Here is a 24,347-nt window from a genome sequence, read left to right on the forward strand (position 1 = left end):
CAGTTTCAATATAAATATCATAATAATAAATAGGCTAGCAGTTTTCAAACCCACTTGTATTCCCTTTTGCAGTTTAACAGTTCCCTAACAGATCATACTAAGTCATACTAAGTCATACTAAAAAAGTCATACATACTTTCTACCCAAAAAGTAGTTGTCCTCCACTTGGCTGTCCTTGCCTCCGGTCTCGTATGTATCGGAGGCATTCGGTTTCATCAATGAGCATCGGCGTTATGAATACTTTGCTGAGCAAGGGGAAGCTCACTCGTGCATCTTGCGCCCTGTCACTGCCGTGCCCTGTTATTCAGCCTATATGTGACCTCGTTCAACATCTGATGCATTAGAGTGTGTGAAATGTTGGCCAGAGGTTCAAAAGATTGAGTCACATGCAATCTGTGTTTTCATGCAGTCGGCCAGGAGTAATTGTTGTTGCACGCAAGCAGGTCTCACTTGTTGTGAAAGCAGCAGATGCTCTACAGGGAACCAGTCTGAGCAGGCTGTGAATGTCTTGACTGTACCGGCTCTGGTAATGTGTCCTGCATGAGCCCTCCTGCTTTTAAACGCTTAATGTGCAGTCACTGATTACCAGGCTGTTGGTATAACGGCCAAACGCTGTTCCTGCCCTGGCTTTTGTTTATTAAAGGAAGGTAAAAAGTAGACAAAAATATAAAATGCTGGATTGATTGCCCTTGTCTGACTGTACCTGGTTGACTGTTCCTGACCGATTGTTCCTGGCTGACTGCTCCGGAACTGACTGTTCCTGACTGACTGTTTCTGACCTGATTGTTCCTGGTTGACTGTTTCTGACTGACGGTTCCTGGCTGACTGGTCCTAACTATTCCTGGTTGACTGTTTCTGACTGACGGTTCCTGACTGACTGGTCCTAACTATTCCTGCTTGACTGTTCCTGGCTGACTGGTCCTAACTATTCCTGCTTGACTGTTCCTGGCTGACTGGTCCTAAATATTCCTAGCTGACTATTCCTGACAGACTGATGGCGACCCGATTACTCCTGATTTACTATTTCTGACTGACTGTGCCTGGCTGACTCTAGTTCCTTCTTTAAGCATCTCCTCTAAACAACGCCACAAATGTTCCACTTTATCTTGAAATATATTTTGCGGTTATGTAAACTTAAGATAGGGTTGTTGTTGAAATTTGCTATGACCTAACAGAAACAAGAGCAATTTGAAAAGCTAATCATGAACTGATTAGCTACGAGAATAAATACAGTACTTCATCTGCGTCAATTCTTTTATTTATTCGATTATAATGTGTTGCAATTTACTACTACAAATTACCTGCCGAGTGCCGAGGCTAGCAGTGTCGCCGGGACAAACACTTTCAAGCAACAGCTTTCTCACCGGTTAGGGGTAAGAGGGTAATTCATGGCGAGTGACCCCTGTCAACCACCACATGTTCACTTGTGCGTTTAACAAAGGGCCATTACAGCGGTCGTGACTTACCCAAAGTAATGTCAATGTCCATGGTCTGTCAATTAGACTCATGGCAATCCTAAATGTTTTAAGCACAGCTATGCCCCCTTTAGAATTATAATTGCATACTTAACCTCCGTCAACCGAACGACCCCTCACAAGATCCCAGGGAAATGAACCATTGGATTCCTGGTCAGCGGGGGTAATTGTGCGGCCGAAGGTCGTAGTGTGTGAGCTCTACAAGGAAAACTAATGGCGCTACATTTCACATGAGACATGCCCCTCCCCTCCACCCTCAATATCTGCGGAGTCGGAGACCTGTTTTTTGGTGACGGGATAAACTACTGGAAGGTAGGGGGAAACTGGATTTTGTGCGTTTTTATGAGAGATTTCCCGGTCTGCGTCCACACCTGAAGGGATACCTGAGCTTTCCCACGTTGGATGAGGTGCTTCTCTGCAGTAACGTCCAATCAGAACGAATTAATGGTCCGCCCTGTGTAGTCCATACCAGCTTTGTGCCGTCCAACATCGTGTGAGTGTACGTGTTGTGTTTGTGTCTTATTCTTCTGAACAGGAGCTTTAAGACTCATGACGTTATTGACATTTATTCACTTCCTTTATCTGAATAACCAAACTCATATTAAAGGCTTGATATTTTTTCATCAGATTTTTTTTGCAATGGTTGAGATTAAAATAAAACCTTGGCAACTCCAAGATTATTCCTCATCTGACGTTGTTGGATCAATTATTTGTCTCCCTGTACGCAGACGCACGCTCACAAACAACACGACACACACGCGTTATCCTGTCAGTAAAGGTATGGAGCTCTCTCTCTCTCTCTCTCTCTCTCTCTCTCTCTCTCTCTCTCTCTCTCTCTCTCTCTCTCTCTCTCTCTCTCTCTCTCTCTCTCTCTCTCTCTCTCTCTCTCTCTCTCTCTCTCTCTCTCTCTCTCTCTCTCTCTCTCTCTCTCTCTCTCTCTCTCTCTCTCTCTCTCTCTCTCTCTCTCTCTCTCTCTCTCTCTCTCACGCGCGCGCGCACGCTGAGCTCGAGAGCCGAGGGGCACCAGGCGACTTTTCATTTTGTTCTGACCGCACTGCGATCCTCCGCGATGCCGCTGCGCTGCTCCTGCCTCGGCTGAGGCGGGCAGCGCGAGAGACAGCGCGGAGGACGAGAGGAGGAGAGGAGGATGCGGGTGAGGAGGCCGAAAAAACGCCCGAAACCAAATCCTTCTGCAGAGAGCCCATGAATGGGCAGCCACGATGCGATGGGGCTCCAGACCATAATGGGACGGATTTCCATAGGATGCTACCTGAGCTGTGGCATCCTCGTGCTTTTCGCCTCGCGAGTCCAGGCTACCTCGAAGAGAGGTAGGCGAAATGTTTACATATTGACTGTGTTTAAGCATGTGTGTGTGTGTGGGAGGGGGGCTGTTAAATTGGAACCCTTATCATGTTGTATTCATTGTTCGATATGTTTTGGAGAGGCTGGAGGAGAGGAGCGCGCGTCGCGGCGGTGCTTGCACCGTGCGCCCTCCTCAGAATGGCTCAGCATCATTTCCGATCAGGATTGAGAACAAGTTTAGTGGTATGGGCAAGGTGCACCGAAGCCATGCATACACCCTACAAGTTCTGGCATTGTGTTTGGTGTGAACGTGTTGTCTTGTTTATTCCTGAATTAAATAAGGCACGAATACATGACGACCAAACCATCCGGAGTCAGATGGCGCAACACGCTCTGGGTCTAAAACAATGTCCACCGTTGTGTCCCTGGTCCCGTCCTGTTTAAAACGCTACTCTCCCCTGTTTCATATTTTTTAAAATGTTCGCCTTTTTCGGACAAGTGTTTTCAATACGATTCAATTTGTGACTCATCCTCCTCCTCGCACTGCGCCTTACGGCAAAACTTCAGTGTGTGCGTTAAAAGGAACGCGTTTGGACACGTTGCCTGGTCATCTGGGGACCCTTGATTTCAATGCTCGTTTTCCATCCTCTCGAAAGCCACTTCTGATAAACAAATCTGTCGAGCTGTATCTGTGTGACGCCGATTGTTTTCTGCTGTTTTCCTTGGACGGTAATGTAGGCTACGTGTGAACGTGTAGTGCGTGTTTACCTGATACTGCCCATTAACCTCCAAATGGCCATGAAGAATTTAGAGCATTATTTATACCATCAGTTTGTGGCATCGCCCATTACCGTCTTGTTATTCCATCTTGTTGAGACGAGTTCTCCTGCAGGCAGCTAAATGGACCGTTAAAATGAACTCCAAAAGGGATTCTGGGTTCATTTTGAATGTCAGTCAGAAACACATTCCACAGTCCACACTACTTCTAGAAAGGTGTGGAGACGTGATGGCCTTTCCCCCGGTCCGTTTGTGTGATGTCCAGAGTGAGGCGCGTCTTTGTTGTGCCCAAGTCGATTTACAGTTGTTCATAAACCACGAGGTGATGAACGGTTTAATTCTTTAAAATGCGCCACGCACAAAGGTTCTAGAATAAATAATAAATAAAGATGAGTGGAGAGCGAGAGAATGCAAACTGCAGAAAGAAGATGACAAGACTGGACTGGATATTTTTATTTCTCAATCAGATGGAAGGAGAAACCAAGTTATTTGAGAGAGAGATCGTATTGAGCGAGTGAGAAAGGGGAAGAGAGCGAGGGAGAGAGGAACAGAGATTTGGTGAAGAGAAAGAGAGCCTGTGAAAAGCCATGTTTTATTCATTGGAAATATCACTTCCTGGGTATTGCTCTAGCTTCGATTCAACTGACATTTCACACGGATAAAAAGCCCTGCGCACGGTTAGTGTGGGGGGCTATAGTGTGGGGGGCTGTATCAACGTTGTTGCTCTTGCGTCTGAGATTGCGCGGTGGTCGCATTATCTGGATTCTAACTATTGAATTATTGAAAAATAACCCATTTCTCTCTCCGTCCTCTATTTCCTTTCCCACTTCCACACTTTCAGAGGGGACTGAGCAGTCACAGGTAGCAGGTAGACCATAGCAAGACCTGTTTCTAACTTTATAAACAGAAACCACACAAACAAAATATGTCCATATGTGGTGGTTATATCGCCAATATGGATTGGATTTGACTTGAAAACCAAGCACATTCTTACGAAACCAAACCTTTTAAAAGCGTAGAATCCAGTGGCGTAGCATAGTTCTGCTAGGCCTCGGGGCAAGAATGCGCTGACCGTTCTGCCGTGGCCATCACTGGTATGGTAAGCGCTGTGCAAACATTTCGAATTGCGCGCATCCAGGTCTTTCTTCTCTTTACGTTTTTTAGCACCACTTTTTAGCTTGATAAACATTGCAATGGTATGGCTTAGCTTTTAACAAAATGTTAGAGTTGGAGACACTCACTCTCAAGAAGACAACCCTAGCATTAACGTGACAGGCTGCACGTAGCCTATGATCAGAAACATCACGTTGATTGGTCGAACAGATTTCCCAGCAGGCCCTATTCTTTTGTAAATGTTGAAAATAAATGAAGTAGCCTGAGTGCGATTGTATATACTTTTTTATTCATGGCCAAAATATTACTACTGTAACCAAATTACATATATTAAGGAAGAGGAAGAGAAAATATATGAGCCAGCCTGACTGTCATGTTATGAGAGAAGAGAGTCTATATAAACCAGTCAGTTCCTTTCTACAATTACTTGTAGATATCTTAAGCTGCCTTCACAGCGCGGCGACCGTCGGGGCCCCCCCCCCCGGACGTCCAGGGCCCCGGGGCCCTGCCCCGGCCCAAGCAACACCTCTGGTAGAATCGCAGCGAACGTATCGTATAATTCAGAATCTCCTCAGACGCATCTTTGTGTGAAAGATGATATTTTCTTGGACGTGACTACGGGCTATGAACCCTGGGAGTTACGAACACGGCGTTTGCCAGTGTGTGTTTGTGTGAATGCTTATATCACACACAATGCTTGTGTTAAATGGACCTGTGTAGTCGTGTTGACTGTATACTGCCAATTAAAGTGTGTGTGTGTCTGTGCTTGCGGACAAACGCTTATGTGTTTGTGTTTGTGCGCGTATGTTGGTGCGTGCAAGCGTGTGTTTGCGCTGTGCCCAACTCCGTCCATTTACATCCTGTGGCCTTGGTGCTGTCGCTTTCTTCCTGTTGATAGCTCGCATAGTGCTTTAAAACGGCACTGAAAAGGGGAACCTTGGAGAGGCTAACGGCCCCTATCCAAAATTCACACGCCGCTGCACCGCTGCCTGAGGGGCACACCCCCCACCACCCAATACTCCCCCACCCTCCAGCACAAAGAAACGATTCACGCCATTAATGAAGAATTCATCGACAATGAAATCCTCGTCCTCTTCTCCCCTCACCTTTCCAAGCTTAGCAACTTCACTTTTCCAGTATATATATATATATATATATATATATATATATATATATATATATGCATATTGTGGCAACCCGGTTCCGATAGCGACTGTTCGTCACGGCAAGTACCACACTCGGGATGCGGGTTAAAGCCGTAGTCGGCGTTTATTCAGAATAATAGGCAAAAGCATACGGTATATATCACTGGGCTAGGGTCTCCGAGAGCCTCGTAGCCGGGGTCGTGTCGATGGCCTCCTCCTCATAGGTCTGACTGTCTCTGCCCTGGAGTGAGTCCTCTGCTCCCCTTTAAGATGTCCGCCCGCTCCTTTCCTTCCTCCGGCCAGGTGTTCCCCATCCGGCTGATGAGGGTGAGGAATGAAGTGCTCACTGCCTCCGGCTAGTGGATGGCGGCGGTACACGCCCTCCACCACCCGCCCCGTAAGGGGAGTGGTAGGTCTGGCAACCTACTGGCTCCGCCCCAAAACCTTACATGAATCCCCAGGCAAGCCTGGGGATCATTAAGCAGGGGTACTTGGGCTTCAAAGGGCTAGCAAACGACAGACATGGGGTGGTCGACCCCAAACATTGTGTGTTAGATCGCTGAACACCATTTTATGTTCGAAAAATATGCAAAAGTATTGACAACAGAAGAATTATTATTTCGGCAGAAAATACGAAGCAGCAGGAAATTATCCTTAAAATGTCCCATCTTGGTGGTGGAAGGATTAGGGTCCATGTCGCCTAAGGTCGCCTAAGTACTTCCGCTCAATTTGAATTTCCCTTCAGTACTAGGTCTGGACCTGCTGTATGTAATTTGGTTTTCTGGTGCCGCCACAGCGGCCACCAATCAGCAAACAGAGGGCGTGTCTGAGAACAATGACGATAAAGTCGTACGCCAGTTTGAGTTGTTGTTGTAGGTCGGTAGTTGATTTACAATGTGCAATTTTTCCCTGATAAATTAAATTCGACGAACAAAACCTGCAGCTGTCGTTGACGGACATTTTCGTGCAGACGCGCAAGGTGTTTGGTTTTTGTACAACCTGCGCGTGATTCCCGGCGCATGACATACGTCACAACCAAACGTTAGCGATTGGTTATGGCAGATCCAGAGTGGCACTGGGCAGATCCAATCATTTTAAACTTCAACAGACACCCGCCTTCAAGTGAGTTAACGTTTGTCAATTGATTAGGTCCAGACTCTGTACAAATGAAATGAAATGAAGTGAAGTACGAGAGTCTGGTAGAACCAGGCTAAGGAATCCCAGCAAAATTGCATGGAGTTATTGCGAATGTGCCACTAGAAATGTCAACGGAAGAAGTCAAGGAAGAGATCAAATGTGGAAAAGTGATTAAAGCTAAAAGACTGCAAACTAATAAAAGTGGAGTTAAACAAAATAGCTAATCAGTGCTGCTTGTTTTTGATAAATCAATGCCTTACGAGATCCATATTAGTTGGTTAAACTATAAAGTAACGGAGTACATTCCTCAACCTTTGAGGTGTTTCAAATGCCAGAGAATGGTAGACGCAGCTCAACAATGTATATTGAGGCAGAGATGTGCAAAATGTGGAGGGGAACATAGTGTGGCTTTTGCGGGATGTGTGGTACAGAGCTAAGCCAAAGAAGTGCAGAGAATTAAGATTATTAATAAAGTATCTGAGGCCCTAAATACTGTTAATGCAAATGAAAGCAAGCAAACAAGGATAAATTAGTCTGTTCAAAACATCAGTGGAAATCTTATTCAAAGTGATATTGTGCCCCAGAGGTCCGACCTAAGGAAACTCTAACCAGCAAAGTAAGCCCCCCCTTACTTTGCTGGTACAAAGAGCTTTGTAGCATTCATATGCAAAGTTGTTAAAGTGGCAGTACAGCAAGAAAAGTAAAGTGATAGAATCAAGATAGTGGTAGAAGCTGCAGAAGAGTTTTTGGGCATTAAAGATCTTGAAAGCTGAAGATATTCATGGTATGTTAAGAGCAAGTAATGATGGAGGGTTTCTAAACGATAGCTTAGATACCCTCCATTATAGTTGATATAATAATGGTTTTCCTTTTCTTGCAGTGGAATTCTAGAAGCTTGATTGCAAATGGACAAGAATTTAAGAGGTTTATAGAAGAAGCAGAAGTCAGACCTGATATTGTTTGCGTTTAGAAAACATGGCTTCGACCTCACCTTGATTTCATTTACCTGGGTATGAGTCAGTAAGATCTGATAGGATTGGAAGACAAGGCGGCACTGTTCAACATTTGTAAGGGAAGGGATGGCATTTAGAAGAATATTGACAATAACAGAAAAATAATGTGTAGTAATTGAAATATATAAAAAAGATGGCAACATGGTAGTAGTTAACTTGAATGATCCTTGCAGAGTACTATGCCCAGAAATATTAGATGGTATAATAAAGAAGCAAGGAAATAGATGAGAAATATGGTGTGGTGATTTTAATGCTCATAATAACCTTTTGGGAAGTAAACATACTGATAGCAATGGAGAAGCAGTGGAAGAAATGGCTACAAGACAGCTAGTTTGCCTAAATAATGGAAATGGTGCACGGATTGATATTCATATTAATACAATGTCCCGTTTAGACCTTATGCTGGTATCTAATAATATTGCAACATCTGCTGAATTGAGTATTTAAAGTAACTCAAGTATTGGAAGCGATCATTTCCCAATAATATGTGCATTAGATGTGGAGCTAGATATACAAAAAAGTCCAAGTCATAATAAATGGTAAAATACTGTCAATAACAGATAAAGAAAAAGCAGAGTTACTAGGAAAGGCATTTGCTAGTGTGCATGGTGGTGGTGACCATTTAGACAATAAACACAAGCAAATTTTAAAGGAAAATAGGGATGTGTATATAAAGAAAGATAGTGAGGAAAGTGCAATGGATGCTGAGATACAATGAATGAATTGGTTAAAGTACTAGATGGAGCAAGGAATACTGCTACTGCTTAATTTTGCACTTATTTAATAAAATATGGGATGAAGGGAAAATGCCCAAAAGTTGGAAAATGCATTAATATTGCCATTTAATAAGCCTGGAACGGATGCAAATAATGCAGGTAATTATAGACCTATTGCACTCACTTCCCATCTCTGTAAATGGATGGAGAAAATTCTAGTTAGCAGACTAAATTACTTTCTTGAACAAGAAGGACTTTTTGCTCCATACCAAAATGGTTTTAGGAAGGGGCGGTCCACTATGGATGCTATAGTTAAAGTTAGCAATGAGATGGAGAAAACTTTCAAAATGAAGGAGCTAATGACTTAAGTATTCTTTGATATTGAAAACGCTTATGATTACATGTGGAGGAAGGGGTTATTAATTAAACTGAATAAGATGGGGATTAGAGGAAGATTTTACAACTGGGTCCTAGATTTTCTATCAGAACGAAGATTTTAAGTAAAAGTAGGATCAGATTAACATCAAATTGAAAATGGAAATTCAACAAGGGAGTGCTATTAGTCCAGTTTTATTTTATTATGATCAATGATATCTTAATCAATTTGGATAGAAGAATTGTTTCGGCTTTGTACGCAGATGATGGGGCAATCTGGAAAAGGGGAAGAGACACTACAGTAGTGATGAAGAAAATGAAGGAAGCAGTCAGAAATGTGGAAGATTGGTCATACAACTGGGGGTTTAAGCTGTCATAAAACAAGTAAATCATGTTTTATGACAATAACAAATAAGAAAAGGAAAGATGCACAGAATATAAAACCATACGGAAACAATAATGGAAAAAGTTGAAAAATTCAAATATCTTGGGATTTGGCCAGACCAAAAGGGCACATGGAGAACACAGTTGGAAACTACTGAACTAAAATGCAAAAAAGTTATTAATTTAATGAGGGCAATAGCTGGGAAAGAATGGGGAGCAGACAAACAGTCTTTAATATATATATATATATATATATATATATTAGGGCCCGACCGATATTGATTTTTGAGTGCCGATGCCGATTGTTTTCAGAGGAAAATTACGATTACGATTTAATCGGCCGATTAAAAACAAAACAAAAAAAAGCATATAAAACATAGTTTTTGATACCTTTTTTTTGATACCTAAAGAGCCTATAGTGCAATTAAACGACTGCTTTGAACAAATGTAATTTGAACATAGCAGTCAGGCTACTGCTTCTTTGTTTTGAGCCAAAGAAAAAAAAAAAAAAAAGGTTTTTTTTATTTTTTTTTTATAAAATAATTGCGTTAATCGCGCGTTAAAATTTTTAACGCCGTTAAATTTGGTTTGCGTTAACGCCGTTAATAACGCGTTTAACTGACAGCTCTAATATATATATATATATATATATATATATATATATATATAAGGCTTTGATGTGGTCAGCAATAGAGTATGGATGCATGGTGTATGGAGCAGCAGCTAAAATGCACTTAAACAAAAAAGAGCAATAAACAAAGCACTGAGGATTTGTGCTGGGGTAATGAGGTCATCCCCAATTAAAGCACTTCATATAGAATTAGGATAAGTACCAATATAACTTAGAAGAGACAAAATATTACTTGAATACTGGAGCCAACTACAGGGATGTGGACATGAACACCCTGCAAAGATTAAATTCAGGAATGTTGGGAATATGAAACATATCAAAGTAACGGATTTGGATGTGTGACCAAAGCAAAATCAGAAGAATATAGGGTAAGTAATTTAAAAGTGACTTCTACACCGATAAGTAATGTTCCAATTGGATAATTTCCTGACATAGAGATATATTTTAACTTAATAGAAATGAGGAAAGAGTGAGAAGAGGATGAAAAAAGTGTGCTAGGCAAGTAAATATGCAGAAAAATCACTTCAGGTATTTAGATATTTATACAGATAGCTCCAAAGATGAAAACTCAAAAGTAGGAATAGGTGTATCTATCCCATCAATGCAGATCAATATTGGGAAAAGGTTACCAAATTAAATGTCAGTTTATTCAGCAGAGATGATGGCAATCAGGGGTTACAGTGGGTGGAGGAAGTGAGACCAGATAGAGCAGTATTATGTGTATACTCATCAGCAGCCCTCCAAAGTATTCAGAGTTGGAATCTAGCAGACCAGACCACCTTTTAGAAATTCAACTAAATGTATATAGAATGCACAGAACAGGAATTGCTTCAAAATGTTGCTGGGTTCCTGCCCATGTAGGAATCAAAGGCAATGAGGGAGCAGACAAAACCGCCAAAATAGCAACAAAAATTAACAATACAATCAGTGGTGTAGTCTACGTGATACGCAGGTATACGCCATATACCCACTAGGAACGCACCAGGATTTGCGTATACCCACTTAAAAATATGCACGGATACGTAGGCCTATCAATCGTCTTGTGACAGATCTTTCACTTCTGTGTTTATTTTTCGCAAATATCGGTTGGGTATAACTGCAATAAAATACTCTAAGCAGGGGAAGTTATCTCCTACATTCACACATTCATAAAATTCCCCCTGCGCGCTCGCGCTCTGCCCTGTCTCTGTTATGAAGCGCGAAGCTGCCCCTGCATCTCTGTACGTTAGTTGGTGGGCCGAGCCCCTCCTTCTCGCGTGTGTGTGCGTGTGTGTGTGTGTGTGTCCAGTCCTCCCATATTAATGTGTAAACCACATAACAAGTAGTCAACAGAAGACAATGTTTTAATCCCACTTTATATCTCCTTGTTACTTTTAGATGAGAACCCCCTGGCCAGCCTTTCGGACTGGGTGTCAGGCTAGGGAATTTAAAAACTGGCATCCTTGGTTAGAGTGGAGGGAAAACAAGTTAGGTAAATGTCAGCCAACATACAGTTGGTATACACAATTGAAATTCATAATGTTAATCACTATGCAAATGAGTATAGCTAATTCATGGTCATTTTTAAGGTGCAGTAATTTCACACTTTTACACAATTCAATTACTCTATGGTATGTTAGATAACAACACTAAGAGCTCAAATTAGAGCAATTGAAAGAGTGAAACATTAGTCTCCTGTCATCTCCTTCTCATAGCCATGGTTGTAAACAGTTCATTAAATTATTTTGCGTAGATTTTGTCCTTGTTTAGCATGTGCTATTGCTACTATAGATATACAAAGCACAACTGGTCATTTTTGTCTTCTATTTGTTCATACTGTTATTACAACTGATAAACCTACTCAGCATTACATGATTGTTGATAATCGTTAAAGGTCAGCGGGTTGTAGACCCCTGCGTTGGTGAGTGTGGTGCGACATCCCATAAGTGCCACACACGTACACGTACCGGTGGGACGGGTTTGTACGAGGCTGGGAGGGAATCATCACAGTATACCCACTACAATAAAATAGACTACACCACTGAATATAATAGATATGCCGCACGGAAAAGCAGAAGTTAAAGCAATTTAAAAAAAAAGTCAGGAAAGATGGGACAGAAAAACCACCGGAAGAAATTATTATAATATACAAACAAATGTGGAAAAACAGAAGGGAGGAACCCGTACTCACAAGAATGAGAATAGGACATACAGGACTAAATAAAACTTTATTTCTAATAGGGAAAAGTGGAACGGATCAGTTTGAATGTGGAAAAACAGAAACTGTGCAACGTGTATTAATGGAGTGTGAGAGGTACACCGAGGATAGAATGAGGCTGGCTGATAAATTACAGAGAGCAGGAAGAGTGTGGAGTCTGTGTGGCATACTGGGAACAGCCGGAGAGGGTGTATCACTTACAGAGAAGGCAGTGATCGTGTGATCCAGGAAGACTAGGAAAGTACAGGCCAGATCTGTGTGATCGCCTGGAAGCGCGGTACGTCCTATGAGAGAGAGACAGGTGGAAAGAATTGGACTGATCAAAGATTACGGACTGTACCTGAACAGAGGTGGATGACCCTTTTCCCACCCTGGTGGTTGTATTTACTAGGTAAATAAATCACCCCTTCGAACTGCTCTTTGTGTTGTGTCGTTTTATCTATTCAACTTGCTGGCGTGGAAACCCCACACCCACTTGCCCGCTACAATATATATATATATATATATATATATATATATATATATATATATATATATATATATATATATATATATATATTAGTGCTGTCAAGCGATTCAAATATTTAATCGCGATTAATCACATTACTGTCATCGTTAACTCACGATTAATCGCGAGTAATCACACATTCTTTTCTATGCTAAATATCCCTTGATTTCTTTGTCCCATTGATTTCTCATTGTAATGCTCTTATCAACATGGAGAAGTGCATCGGCTTGCCTTGTGCAAATGTTTTTTATTGATAACAACATTGGCATATACTGATCAAAACAGGACGATACAATAAAAATTACAAAGTGCAAATGTAAACTAGGACTCAGCCTATAGTGCAATTAAACGATACTGCCTTGAACATAGAAGTCAGCCTTTGTCAGTTAGTCAGCCTCTTTGTTTTGAGCCAAAGAATAAAAGTAAGGGGGATCCGGGGGCTAGTGGTGGAGGGCGTGTACCGCCGCCATCAACTAGCCGGCGACAGAGAGCACCACATTCCTCACCCTCATCAGCCAGATGGGGAACACCTGGCCGGAGGGAGGAAACCAGCGGGCGGACATCTTAAAAGACAGCCGAGGACTCATTCCGGGGTCGGGAAAGAAAGACCTACCAGGAGGAGGCAATTGACACACGAAACATGACAGACTACAGACTAAGAGGCTCACGGAGACCCTAGCTCAGTGTTGTAATTCTTGTTCAGTGAATTAATTTGTGAATAAACACAGACTGCGGGTAAACCAGGATCCAGTGCGTGGTACTTGCCGTGAGAAACAGACACTTTGGAACCGGGTTGCCACAACACTCGTATACAAATTATATTGATGTTTTATATAATTACTATTCACATTAAAAGGAACTGTATACATTCTCCCTGCATCTTAAGATACATCCCTCCCTCTCTCTAACTGAGCGAGGTTAAGAAAGTTCACATTTGCATTCCCACTGGAGCCACTATGTCTGATACTAAGGGCAGGGCCCCGTTTCCCGAAAGCATCTTTAGCCTAAGTGGATCGCAGAGTGGGTCGTACGAGCATCGTACAGTTTTCACACCGTTTCCCGAAAGCATCTTTGGTAACGAACGTCTTGAAAACGCTCACGAGTCACGAGTAGCTAACGAGTGCTCCAGGGTACTCGTAGGACGCTAAGAGCCTCGTTAGCCTACTATAGCCTCAGTGGCGTAGCCAGCGGACATTCCTAGTATTGAATGCGTTTTATTATAACACATTGGTAATGGTGTATCACGTGCGTCTGAGCCTAATGTGGGCCATTATGTTCTTAGTTTGAGAGAGACAGTCCAGGAAATGTTTGAGCAGGCAGGGCACTTAAAATGTGTGAGAGAAAGTGGGGGGGATTTGTGCAGACTGACATAGGCTACTCATAAAACGTAGCATAAAATAATGTAAAAAAAATAAAAAATTTAAAAAATATCTAAAAAACAAGCAAAGGAGCAGGCAAAAGGCTGGGATATGGTGGGGATTGGTTACGTTGACGGGAATGTTGAGTGACATGTGGTAGGGTGGAGGGGGTTAAAAAAAAGTCTCAATCACCCTTCGACGTGCATGAAAACCAGCCGCGTAGTTATGAGGGAGGCCGTCCTCACACCGATCTTCCTCCTCGTCATCGTCCTCAATGTCCTCCGGTTCAAGAAAAGCTACCCCAGCCTTAGCTGCAATGTTGTGCAACATAGCCGTCACACATATCACAGCGCATGACTTGGCCGGCGAAAACTGGAGCCCTCCGCTGGACTTGTGAAGGCATCTAAAGCGCACCTTCCACCTCCCGATCGTGCGCTCAACGATGCACCGGGCCAGACGGTGGGCTTCATTGTATTCTTCGTCATGGACGTCTCCCGGGTTAGTCACAGGTGTGAAGAGGTGAGGGCGAAGAGGATAGCCACTGTCTCCGAGGAGCCGCCACTCTCCCCTGGAGGCTGCAGCCAGCCGGCCGATGGAGGACTCGCGGAAGACGAAGGAGTCGTGTGTGCTTCCAGGCCATCTCGCCACGACATCAAGGATGATGCCCTGATGGTCGCACACCACCTGGCAGTTCACAGCGGCATATCCCTTCCGGCATATAAAAACATGGGCATCCACATGGGGCGTAAGAATTGGAACTAAGGTTCCGTCCACGGCTCCGGCCACTTGAGGGATGCGGAACGACCGAAAGAAATCTTCTTGGGTCGCCCTCATCTCGTCCCTGGTGTGGAAATGGACGTGTGGAAATGGACGTGCAGCCGAGGTGGACTGGTGGGGGATCCTGGGTTCCTCATCCTCCTGCAATTGCTCACTTGAAAGATCTCCCTCTTCCGTGATACCCGCAAGGATATCCACTCCCCCGGGGATGCCTTGGGATGCCGAGTAGCCTATGATGGCCATGGCTCGCTCTTCCTCGTCCTTGAGGGCCTGCGCCGTGTGCACCCCCACACCAGTCATATTGGATTGATGTCGAAATTCTGACGCTTTCTTTTTGGCAAGACTGACGAAGTCTTGCCATTTTTTCCGGACGTCCACATTTTTAGATTTATGCTTGTTGGTGAGGGCACCTTTGAAGCGGTCAAATAAGAGGCTTTTGTTTGCCTCCACCTCCTCAAGCAGAACGTTAAGTTCCTCAGGTTTGAACAAGGCTTTTCTCTTACGTGCCTTGTCCGCCATTTTGTAGAAGCCCTTTCCATATTCCGCAGGTTTTTTTATAGGTGGGTCATTTCACGTGACCAATCAATGAAACCTTATGCGGAATCAGATAAAGTTGGCTCTCTTTGCTGCGCAATATGTTTCAGAAATCAGCACATTAAGATAAATGTAGTTGTCACACAAGCTATTTTGGATTTTTGTAATATGGAATTATTTCAGGGGGGGAAATGCCGTGAATAAATGTATGCACAGTGCGTTCAGGATTAGGACTGATATATATGTCGGCCTAGGCTTAATCAATTGTGTTTTAATATCTTTAGCATTCATATTATTGCAATCTATTCTTTTCGTAGGCTACTCTGCGGTTGGCCTTGATGGGGAGATATTTTAACCCTTTTTAACCCCATTTTCCTCCGACATTCCTGCGTCTCCCCCTGCGTCATAGCCCGTTTCAGCACCATGTCAGCCCGAGCATACGCATTCTGATTGGATCCAACGGAACGGATGGATCCACAATGCATTGCGACTCCGCCCCTTTCAAAGTCAATGGGATCTGTCCGTTGACGGATGCAGTGGGCAAGAGGGGTAACTTCTTTGTTATGTAGATTCCTTTAACCTTCAAGCAGCCATGCTTGCAGAGTTGCAGACATGTCCACTTCTCCCATAGTGTATTGCAGTTAACTTGGCCTCTCCCGCCAATCCTAAACTCTCCACTATGGTCAGTCCCACTTACCTGTGTATTCCCTATCCACAATGCAAACGTTTCCCTATAAGAATCTTGTTGACCCATTGTCTCACTGAATGTATCCTTGGTAACTTTGCTGCCTGTACTTTCCCATGATCATGCTCTAATAATCAATCTAATATTTCGCTGGCCGACGTGTCCTAAAAAGAAGTTTCTCATCATGAATTTTATTGATGGTCTCTATATATATATATATATATATATATATATATATATATATATATATATATATATACATATATATATATATATATATATATATATATATATATAAAAAAAAAAATGTTAGATTGCGGAAGAATTAAATGACATTTCATTTTCATATATATATATATATATCTCCCATTCAGAACTCTCTCTAAGCGACATGTAGCTGAAGTGGAGAGAGAGACAAGCAAGCGTGAGGGAGCCAGAGAGTCTCTGTGTGCGTGTGTGTGTGTCTCTCAAAGAGTTACGGAGCAGAATACTTTAGGATATCATGTTATTAGTCTCTGTCATAGTGGCATTTGTCAATAGCAGCAAACGGCTTTCGCATCTCTAGATAACAAATTAATTGTGAAAGTAATCAAAAGAGGATCAATAATTAATGGCAGTGAATTCCGTTGAAACGAGCCTGATTGCATGTGTGGGCCCTTGTTAAAGGAGAGAGAGATTTTTTAACTTTATTGTAACATTTCTTAATTTACAAAATTTTTTTTAAAGCTAAATAAGCTTTTCCAATACATATATATTATCCTATACCACGTGGAAAATGTATCTCACCACCAACAAAAGACCATCAACATCCCTAATGTTTTTAAAAGAATCCCGATCTTTCATCTGTTCATAATACCTAAATTCTAGTAGAATCCTTTTACCAAACCCTTGAAAGTTAACACTCTTTTGCTTGACCAATTTCTATTTTCTGCTTCCTACAATAGTAGACCGCAAGTTTTGCTTGCCCAAACCAAAAATGTATCAATATCCCTTTTTTTCTGTTTTATCTTACCATATAAAAAAACTAAAATAAAAGAAACTGCTTGCTAAAATTCTTTCCAAAGGAATTTAACAAACTACTAAGCAGAGTAAATAATGGTGTCAATCTGCAACAATATAAAAAACAGTGAAAATTGTCTCTCTGCATGAACAAAATGTGCATGTATCTGAAACGGCAGGGTTTAAAATAGATATGAAAGCATTCACTGCAATTATCCCATATAGTACTCGCCAATGAAGATCACCAATGTTTTTGGTCAACGGTGGCTGGTACAACATGCGCCAGGCAGGTTGTGCCTGTCCTTTAAGCCTAAAATGTTCTCTCCAGGGTGTATCCTTAGCCCAATTTACTTTTGAGGATGACATTTTCCCATAAAGCTCAATGTGGGTCAATGTTTGAACATCACTATCCTCCCTAATAGCTACAATAACATCATATGCAGAGAGAAAATATGGAGCAATACCATCCGCTACCCTGACCCCTCTCGGCTCTTTCCTAAGCCTACACAGCAAGGGTTTGATTGCAATTGGGTAAAGCCCTCTTGGTCCAATGAAATAAAACCAAGCTCGAGATCCAATAAGTTTGAGATGTCCAAATAGTCTCGAATTAACGCAACGTTATCTCTAATCGATCTGCCAGGGATACAATAGGACCAGTCTATTTGCACAACCTGACCCATCACGCCTCTCAGACGATTTGCCAATGCTTTCGAGGTAATCTTATAAGTCCTTTTTCCATCAAAAAGATAATGCGCTTTAAAATGATGCGCATCAAAAGTTAGTGCGACATATGTGATGGAAAAAGGGTTATATCGCTCTAACGCCGATTTTGTCGCACTAAGTTAATTCGCTCTGCAGAGGTGGTTTTGGGAAAGTTCTAGCGACATAAAAGTAATGGAAAACGGCTGAAGCGATATAGAATGTCGCGCATGCGCATTGTTGATGGAAAATCATCTAGCGGGTCAGAAAAATGCACTTCAACACGGGGCATTGTGACACAATTTTAATTCGCTATAATCATTCTGTCGATGGAAAACCGTTTAGGCGCTTCTTATGTCGCTACAAATTAATTCGCTTTAAGAGTTAATTCGCTTGAAAATCTGATGGAAAAAGGACTATAGTCAGTACACAATAGACTAACTGGCCTCTAGTTTTTAGGTAGAGTGAGGACAGCTCTCCTGCAACTAAAGCCTAATTTCCACCGTGGACGTAAGCGCCGCGGAACGGCTGCGTCGCGGTCACCGCTGCTGATCGCTGCCACTAATCAACGAAAATATTTCTACCAGGCGCGCTGTGGAACGTCTCAGCAGCATCGCAGGAGCGGCACACCGCACTATCATTCCTTAGCACTTCTATTTTTGACGCGAGCCGTTGCTGAACCGCGTCAATTTCAAAAGAGCAGATCGAGCCGGGCAGGAAGTGAAAAAGTAAAAGCCATAGAGAATCCGGTCAATTTTCAAAATAAAACAATACTCAGCTCATGTAGCACTATCACAACTTCACATCAACATTACGACATGACCGGTGGCACTAGGTCAGCAGTCAATCAATCAAAGGGTCTCAGATGGTCGGCAACATGGACGACGAGAGACTGATTGTCGAAGTGGAGCAAGATAAAGTAATTTATGGAATAAATCATCCTTTTTATAAGGACAATGTCAGAAAGGACAAAGCCTGGCATTTAAATGCAGTAGTTTTGGGAGTGGAAGGTGAGTGCATTAGGTTTAGGATTATCGTGTGATCTCGCGTGAATACGGCTGGCTCGCAAGGCAGGGCTACGCTGCCGTTACGCGCCGGGTGGAAATTGACGCAGGACAGAGTTTGCAGCCGTTCCGCGGCGTGTACGTCCCCGGTGGAAATCATGCGAAAGAGGCCAGCCTTTCTTTCCCTATAAAGGACCAAAAGGCTTTGAAAAACCCTGGAATGCCATCGATCCCTGGTGCTCTGCCATTTTTCATGCCTTCTAGTGCAACTTTTAGCTCCTGCATTGTAATAGGTTGTCCCATTTCAGCCCTTTTTTGATCAGGTATTTGAGGTAGGTTACTGAGAAAAAGGGTTAGACCGTCTGGGTGGTCGCTGTATTCACAGGTGTATAATTGAGAGAATAACTCTGCAGCTCTTCTCCTGATATCAGAGGATGCTGTGAGTTCGCATCCATCCGCAGATCTAAGACAGTGAATAAGACGGCTCTGTCCATTCTTTTTCTCTAAATTCAAGAAAAATCTTGAGGAAGCATCCATCTCCGCAATGTTCTGGAACCTAGACTGGATCGAAGCTCCCTGTGCTTCGATCCCTAGCAGATCCGCCAAACTGGCTTTTTTAGCTTTGAGTGCCTGCATCTGGCCTCAAACTCCTGTGGAGCCATACGTAGTCTGGAGTTCCACAATATCTACTTCTAGATCTTTGATCTGAGGGTGTCTCTAGTGACGTTAAAAGTGTACTGATTACAAAATTGTTGTATTTGTATTTTAACCCTAACCCTAACCCTAACCCTAAAATGCCAGTATGCGCTTTTAGGTTTGACCCAATTAATAAAAACAGTATCAATTACCATAAAGTGATCTGAAAAACCTACTGGCAAGGCAAGGCAACTTTATTTATGTAGCACTTTTCATACACAAGGCAGACTCAAAGTGCTTCACATATAAACATTGTCATACAATAAAATAAAATAATAGATAAGTAAAAGAAAACGTATGCAAAGAAATGGGTAAAATAGAAAGTTAAAAAGGCATTTTAGTATTAAATAAAAAATAAAGGCAAAGTTAAAAAAGCTTGGTAACATAAAACATGATTTAAAAAACGGGATGTGATGTCCATAACAATAAAATCCAATACTAGCCTCGCTAGTGATTAATAATTGTCTCTGCAGTGAAACCAGGAATATTCTTTCAGTACTGTGTTTAGAACGCCAAACATCCTCCAGAACATAGCTCTCAACAATACGCTTTAAAATTCTCCTTGACTGTAGATGTGGTTCAATGTGATACCTGTCCAAATCGCCAATGGTGCCGTTAAAATAACCGCCTATTATTCAAAAATTGTTGAGTTGCAGCCTTCTAAGGTGCTTGATAAATCATCTAAAAACACTAATCTATCCCTCTGCAAAACTGGTGAGTAAATATTTTAATATTTTGCAGTGACTTTTAGGAGTCAACCCGTGACATTTTCTTCATAATCAAAATAAATTGTTAAAAATTAACTCAAAAGTATTGCATCTCCCCCAGATGCTGAACTCGAATGGCTAAAAAACACCTGACCACCTCACTCTGCCATTCGACCTAAATGTCCTTGCTACTGTGTGTTTCTTGGGTAAAAGCAATGGCAATTTGTTTTGTTTTCAGCACTTCATGAAGCAAATTATTTTTCTTTACGTCCCTTGCTCCGTTTAGATTTAAAGATGCAATCCTAAAACTACTCATGGTTATAAAAAAGAACGAGAGGCAATGTATCAATAGTTTAGGCCTATATCCGCACAAAAGATTATTATTTACTGTTTGGCCATTCACCTTCATTCTTTTGCAGCTTTCGCACCAGTTTCCTCAGCCAATGTAGGCTACCTGTCTCTAAAAGACCGTCACCGCCCCTCTGTCTAATTCATTTCCTAATTAATTTCCTCACAGTCCCAATTAACACCAAACGATTAGGAAAATAATCTTCAACAGCAACGTCTCTTTTGCCTTTAGTTTTTCCCAAAAACGATCTTACTTGATCCAGACTATAACCCTGTCTCCACTGTCCATCTGGAAGTACTTCAATTGTTCATTTTTTTGAAGGTCCAGGAGTAATTTTCCCTTTCCTATTATATATTTTTTGCTTTCTCTTAGTAGGTGGAACTTTAAAAAGCGCGCCAGTGCAGTCTTTAAAATCAGGGACAATATCAAGGTTAGGGAAAGGATCGTCACCATCAGGAATTCTCAAACCATTGTAAAACATCCTTAGCAGAACACACTAGTTTCTAGTCAGTTGTCCAATGGTCCAGTGCTTGTTGGACGAGCCGCATTGATCTCACCCCCATTTGTCCAGCCAAGGCTGCGGCATCCTCCTGGTCTGGCCCGGCCAGCTCCACCACCTGCCCCAACGTTGTGACCTTTGATTTGCAAAACATTCCTTGGAATGTTGGTCCGAAAGTGGCATGCCTTGAGAAAAATCCCCCCGAAACCCCCGGTTCATACAGCAGCCAGTACAACGAGGCGGGGCTAACAACCCTTTCCTTCTTAAAAAGAGTCCACACATTAAAAACACTGCGGTAAAAGTCAGGAATGTTGTTAAAAACAGAACGGCTCAAATCTAGTAAAAACAGTGATGCATCCAATCCATATTCACCAAAACGTCTTAAAATGGAACATGCCAGGGGTTTCCACACCACACCAAGTCCTTGGGCCCTGTTAGAAATCTTCTGATGAACTCCAGCCGGAAAGTGGCTCTTCCGCTGGCCAAATGCATTAGTCCATGTCCGCGTTCTTCCTTCTAGAGGTACAGGAGGCTCTGGGGTAGCCAATGGAGTTTATTCCAAAATGCATTCACCAAAATAGCCTGCACCTTGGGCAGTAGATCAGGTGGGGGGTCGACACATGTAAGCCGGTGCCACAACATGGATGATACCAGATTATTTAAAACCAGCACCCGGCCTTTATATGATAGCTTAGGAAAGATCAATCTCCACTTCCTGACCCTTCCCTCAACCATTTCCAATATAATCCTTGCTTCCAACAAAAACACCCAAATACTTTACCCCACCCCTTTTCCACACTATCCCACCTGGCAACTTTACAACTGTGGCTACACCTCTGCCGACTGCCAACGCCTCACTATTAGCCCAGCTGACCCTTGCGGCGATACTACACTGAAGTTGTTTATAATATCCTCCATGATAGAACCGTCTCTTTGACTCTGGATAAAAACCACAACATCATCAGCGTAAGCAGAAATCTTAAAACAACCATTGCCCCATGGGAAAACTACAGCTGACAATTTCTTTCTTATGTTATGGAGTAGAGGTTCTATGGCCAGGGAGTACGGCATCCCCGACAGACTGCCTCACACCTCTCTGTACTTCAAAAGAGCCACTCAAACCCAGGGCCGGACAGTAACGGAGTACATTTACTTGAGTACGGTACTTAAGTACAATTTTGAGGGATCTGTACTTTACTCGAGTATCATTCTTGGGGAGTACTCACGACTTTACTCAAGTACATTTGAGAGGCAAATATTGTACTCTTTACTCCGCAACATTTCTATCCATAACCGTGAGTAGCCGTTACTTCAAATAAAAAAATAAAAATTGAAATCCTCAATTTGTCGTTTCCCTCTCAAACGTGATTGGATTGTGCAGGCACCACTGATTGGGAGGGCCAATCAGCAATCACCTTCAGTTTTCTGCCAAAGTCAACCGTCAGATTAGATGAGAGACGTTATAACCATGGACTAAACAATGGAAGTAGCCGGAGCAGGTCCATCCCAGGGATTTGTAAACCCGTGGCCCCACCTCGCCAGCCTATTCACATTATCCGAACAAGTCGGTGATAGTTTTCGTTTTAAGTGTTTGCTATGTTTACTGAAGCAGAATTTCATCACTGCCTACAAAAATTCCACATCCAACTTGCGGAAGCATGTCAAGGTACGTACAGACAGGATTACAAAAGTGTTTGAATACATGAGAGATATGTTACCCAAAGTCTTGTATTTGCCTGACCTAATATTGCAGGACTTGTTAGAAAGACAGAAGCACCTAAATACTTTGCTCTACCGGAATCTACAGCGAGCTAGCAAGAACGCGCACACGAAACAGACGTGGTCCAAACCGCGTTAGCATTTTTTTTTTTTAATACCGGGTTAATCCTTCCAGGCTATGTGGAGTGAGTTTGTCTGTCATGCATGTGTCTAAGTGTGTCAGTAAATAAGGAATATGATTTCTAATACAATGTTTGTAGGCAGCAGTCCTGTAAGTAGGGGTGTTAAGTCTAAGATGGTGCCTTGTGTTATAGTCATGACGGGATGCATTTTGAGTGAACATGTTCAGGAAATAAGCAGGGAGGTTTTTGTTTAAGAACTTGTGGTAGAATTTCAGGCACTGTATTATGTAGATATCATCTAATTTTAATTGATTTAACCGTATGAAAATTGGCTCAGTATGCTCATTATACTTGCTTTAGCATTTGTGTAGCGCGCGCACGAGGGAGAGGGACCTAGAGACTGCGCGTGTGTGAGGCAGTGTGCATGTGTGCCTCAGTAGCATCCTGATTATATGGATATCTGCGGGGCGAGGGCTTCAATTACCTCTCTCTTTTTTGACTATACATGTGTTTGCATCCCTGTTTGCTGATCCCCGTAAATTAAAGTTAGTTGCACCAGTAAAACCAATTAAAAAGTTAGTCTGGAACCATTGGAAAATTATGAACAACCAGCACTTCATAATTAATAATACTGCTATGTAGACTATATGATGGGAATCTTTCCTAATATGTATTAGTTTTATATAGTGTAAACTGAAATATTATACTTTGTTTTACAGAGAAGGCATGAGACACATATGGAGAAATACTCCAAACTGACTTCAACAGCCTGCAAGAGGCCATCGGATGGTGGAACAGGCTTCAAGGGGAAGCAAATTAAGCTGTTGGAGACCAAGCAGGTCTCTCAGAAGACGGTTGATCAGGCTATCCTCCGCTTCATCGTTCAAGGTCTCCAGCCCTTCTCCCTGGCCGAGAAACCATCCTTTCAAGACCTTATTGTAGAATTGCAACCGAGAAGTGCTGTCATGTCCCGCACAACTGTGCGGCGTAAGATTGATTCAGCTACATCTAAAATGAAAGAAAGTCTCAAGAACGTAATGAAAGAGGTACCATACATTGCACCACTACTGATTGTTGGACGGCCAGGAGAAGAAGCTTTATAGGTGTAACAGCCCACTGGCTCGATCCTTGCAGTTTTGAACGCCATGCAGCTGCCCTTGCTTGCCGTCAACTAAGAGGCTCCCACACATTCGATGCCTTGGCAGCTGTTTTGACCGACATTCATGCCGAGTATGAAATAAGTCTAAAGGTTGTTAGAACTACAACAGACAACGGGTCGAATTTCGTCAAAGCGTTCCGTGTCTTTGGTCAGCAGGACGAAAATAACAATGAAGAGTTAGTTGCAGAAGGCACAATCGAAGAAGTAGGAGAAGATTGTGATGCATCTGATGGTGAAGAGGAGGTGGAACTCATTGATGTGGAAGCC

The 24,347-nt window shown here is 42.5% G+C and overlaps 1 protein-coding gene across 2 annotated transcripts in view; it reads left to right on the top strand.

The window, feature by feature from the left end:
* The first annotated feature begins 2,488 nt into the window (after positions 1–2,488).
* LOC115541952 (netrin receptor UNC5D) overlaps positions 2,489–24,347 on the top strand; it is a 182,600-nt gene continuing 160,741 nt past the window's right edge. For both annotated transcript variants that reach the window (XM_030353927.1, XM_030353926.1), the window contains exon 1: positions 2,489–2,803. In XM_030353927.1, the coding sequence (XP_030209787.1) occupies positions 2,683–2,803 (121 nt within the window). In that variant the 5' untranslated portion in view covers positions 2,489–2,682. The remainder of the gene's footprint in view (positions 2,804–24,347) is intronic.

Source organism: Gadus morhua, chromosome 4 (assembly GCF_902167405.1).
Source record: "Gadus morhua chromosome 4, gadMor3.0, whole genome shotgun sequence".
Classification (NCBI taxonomy): Eukaryota; Metazoa; Chordata; class Actinopteri; order Gadiformes; family Gadidae; genus Gadus; species Gadus morhua.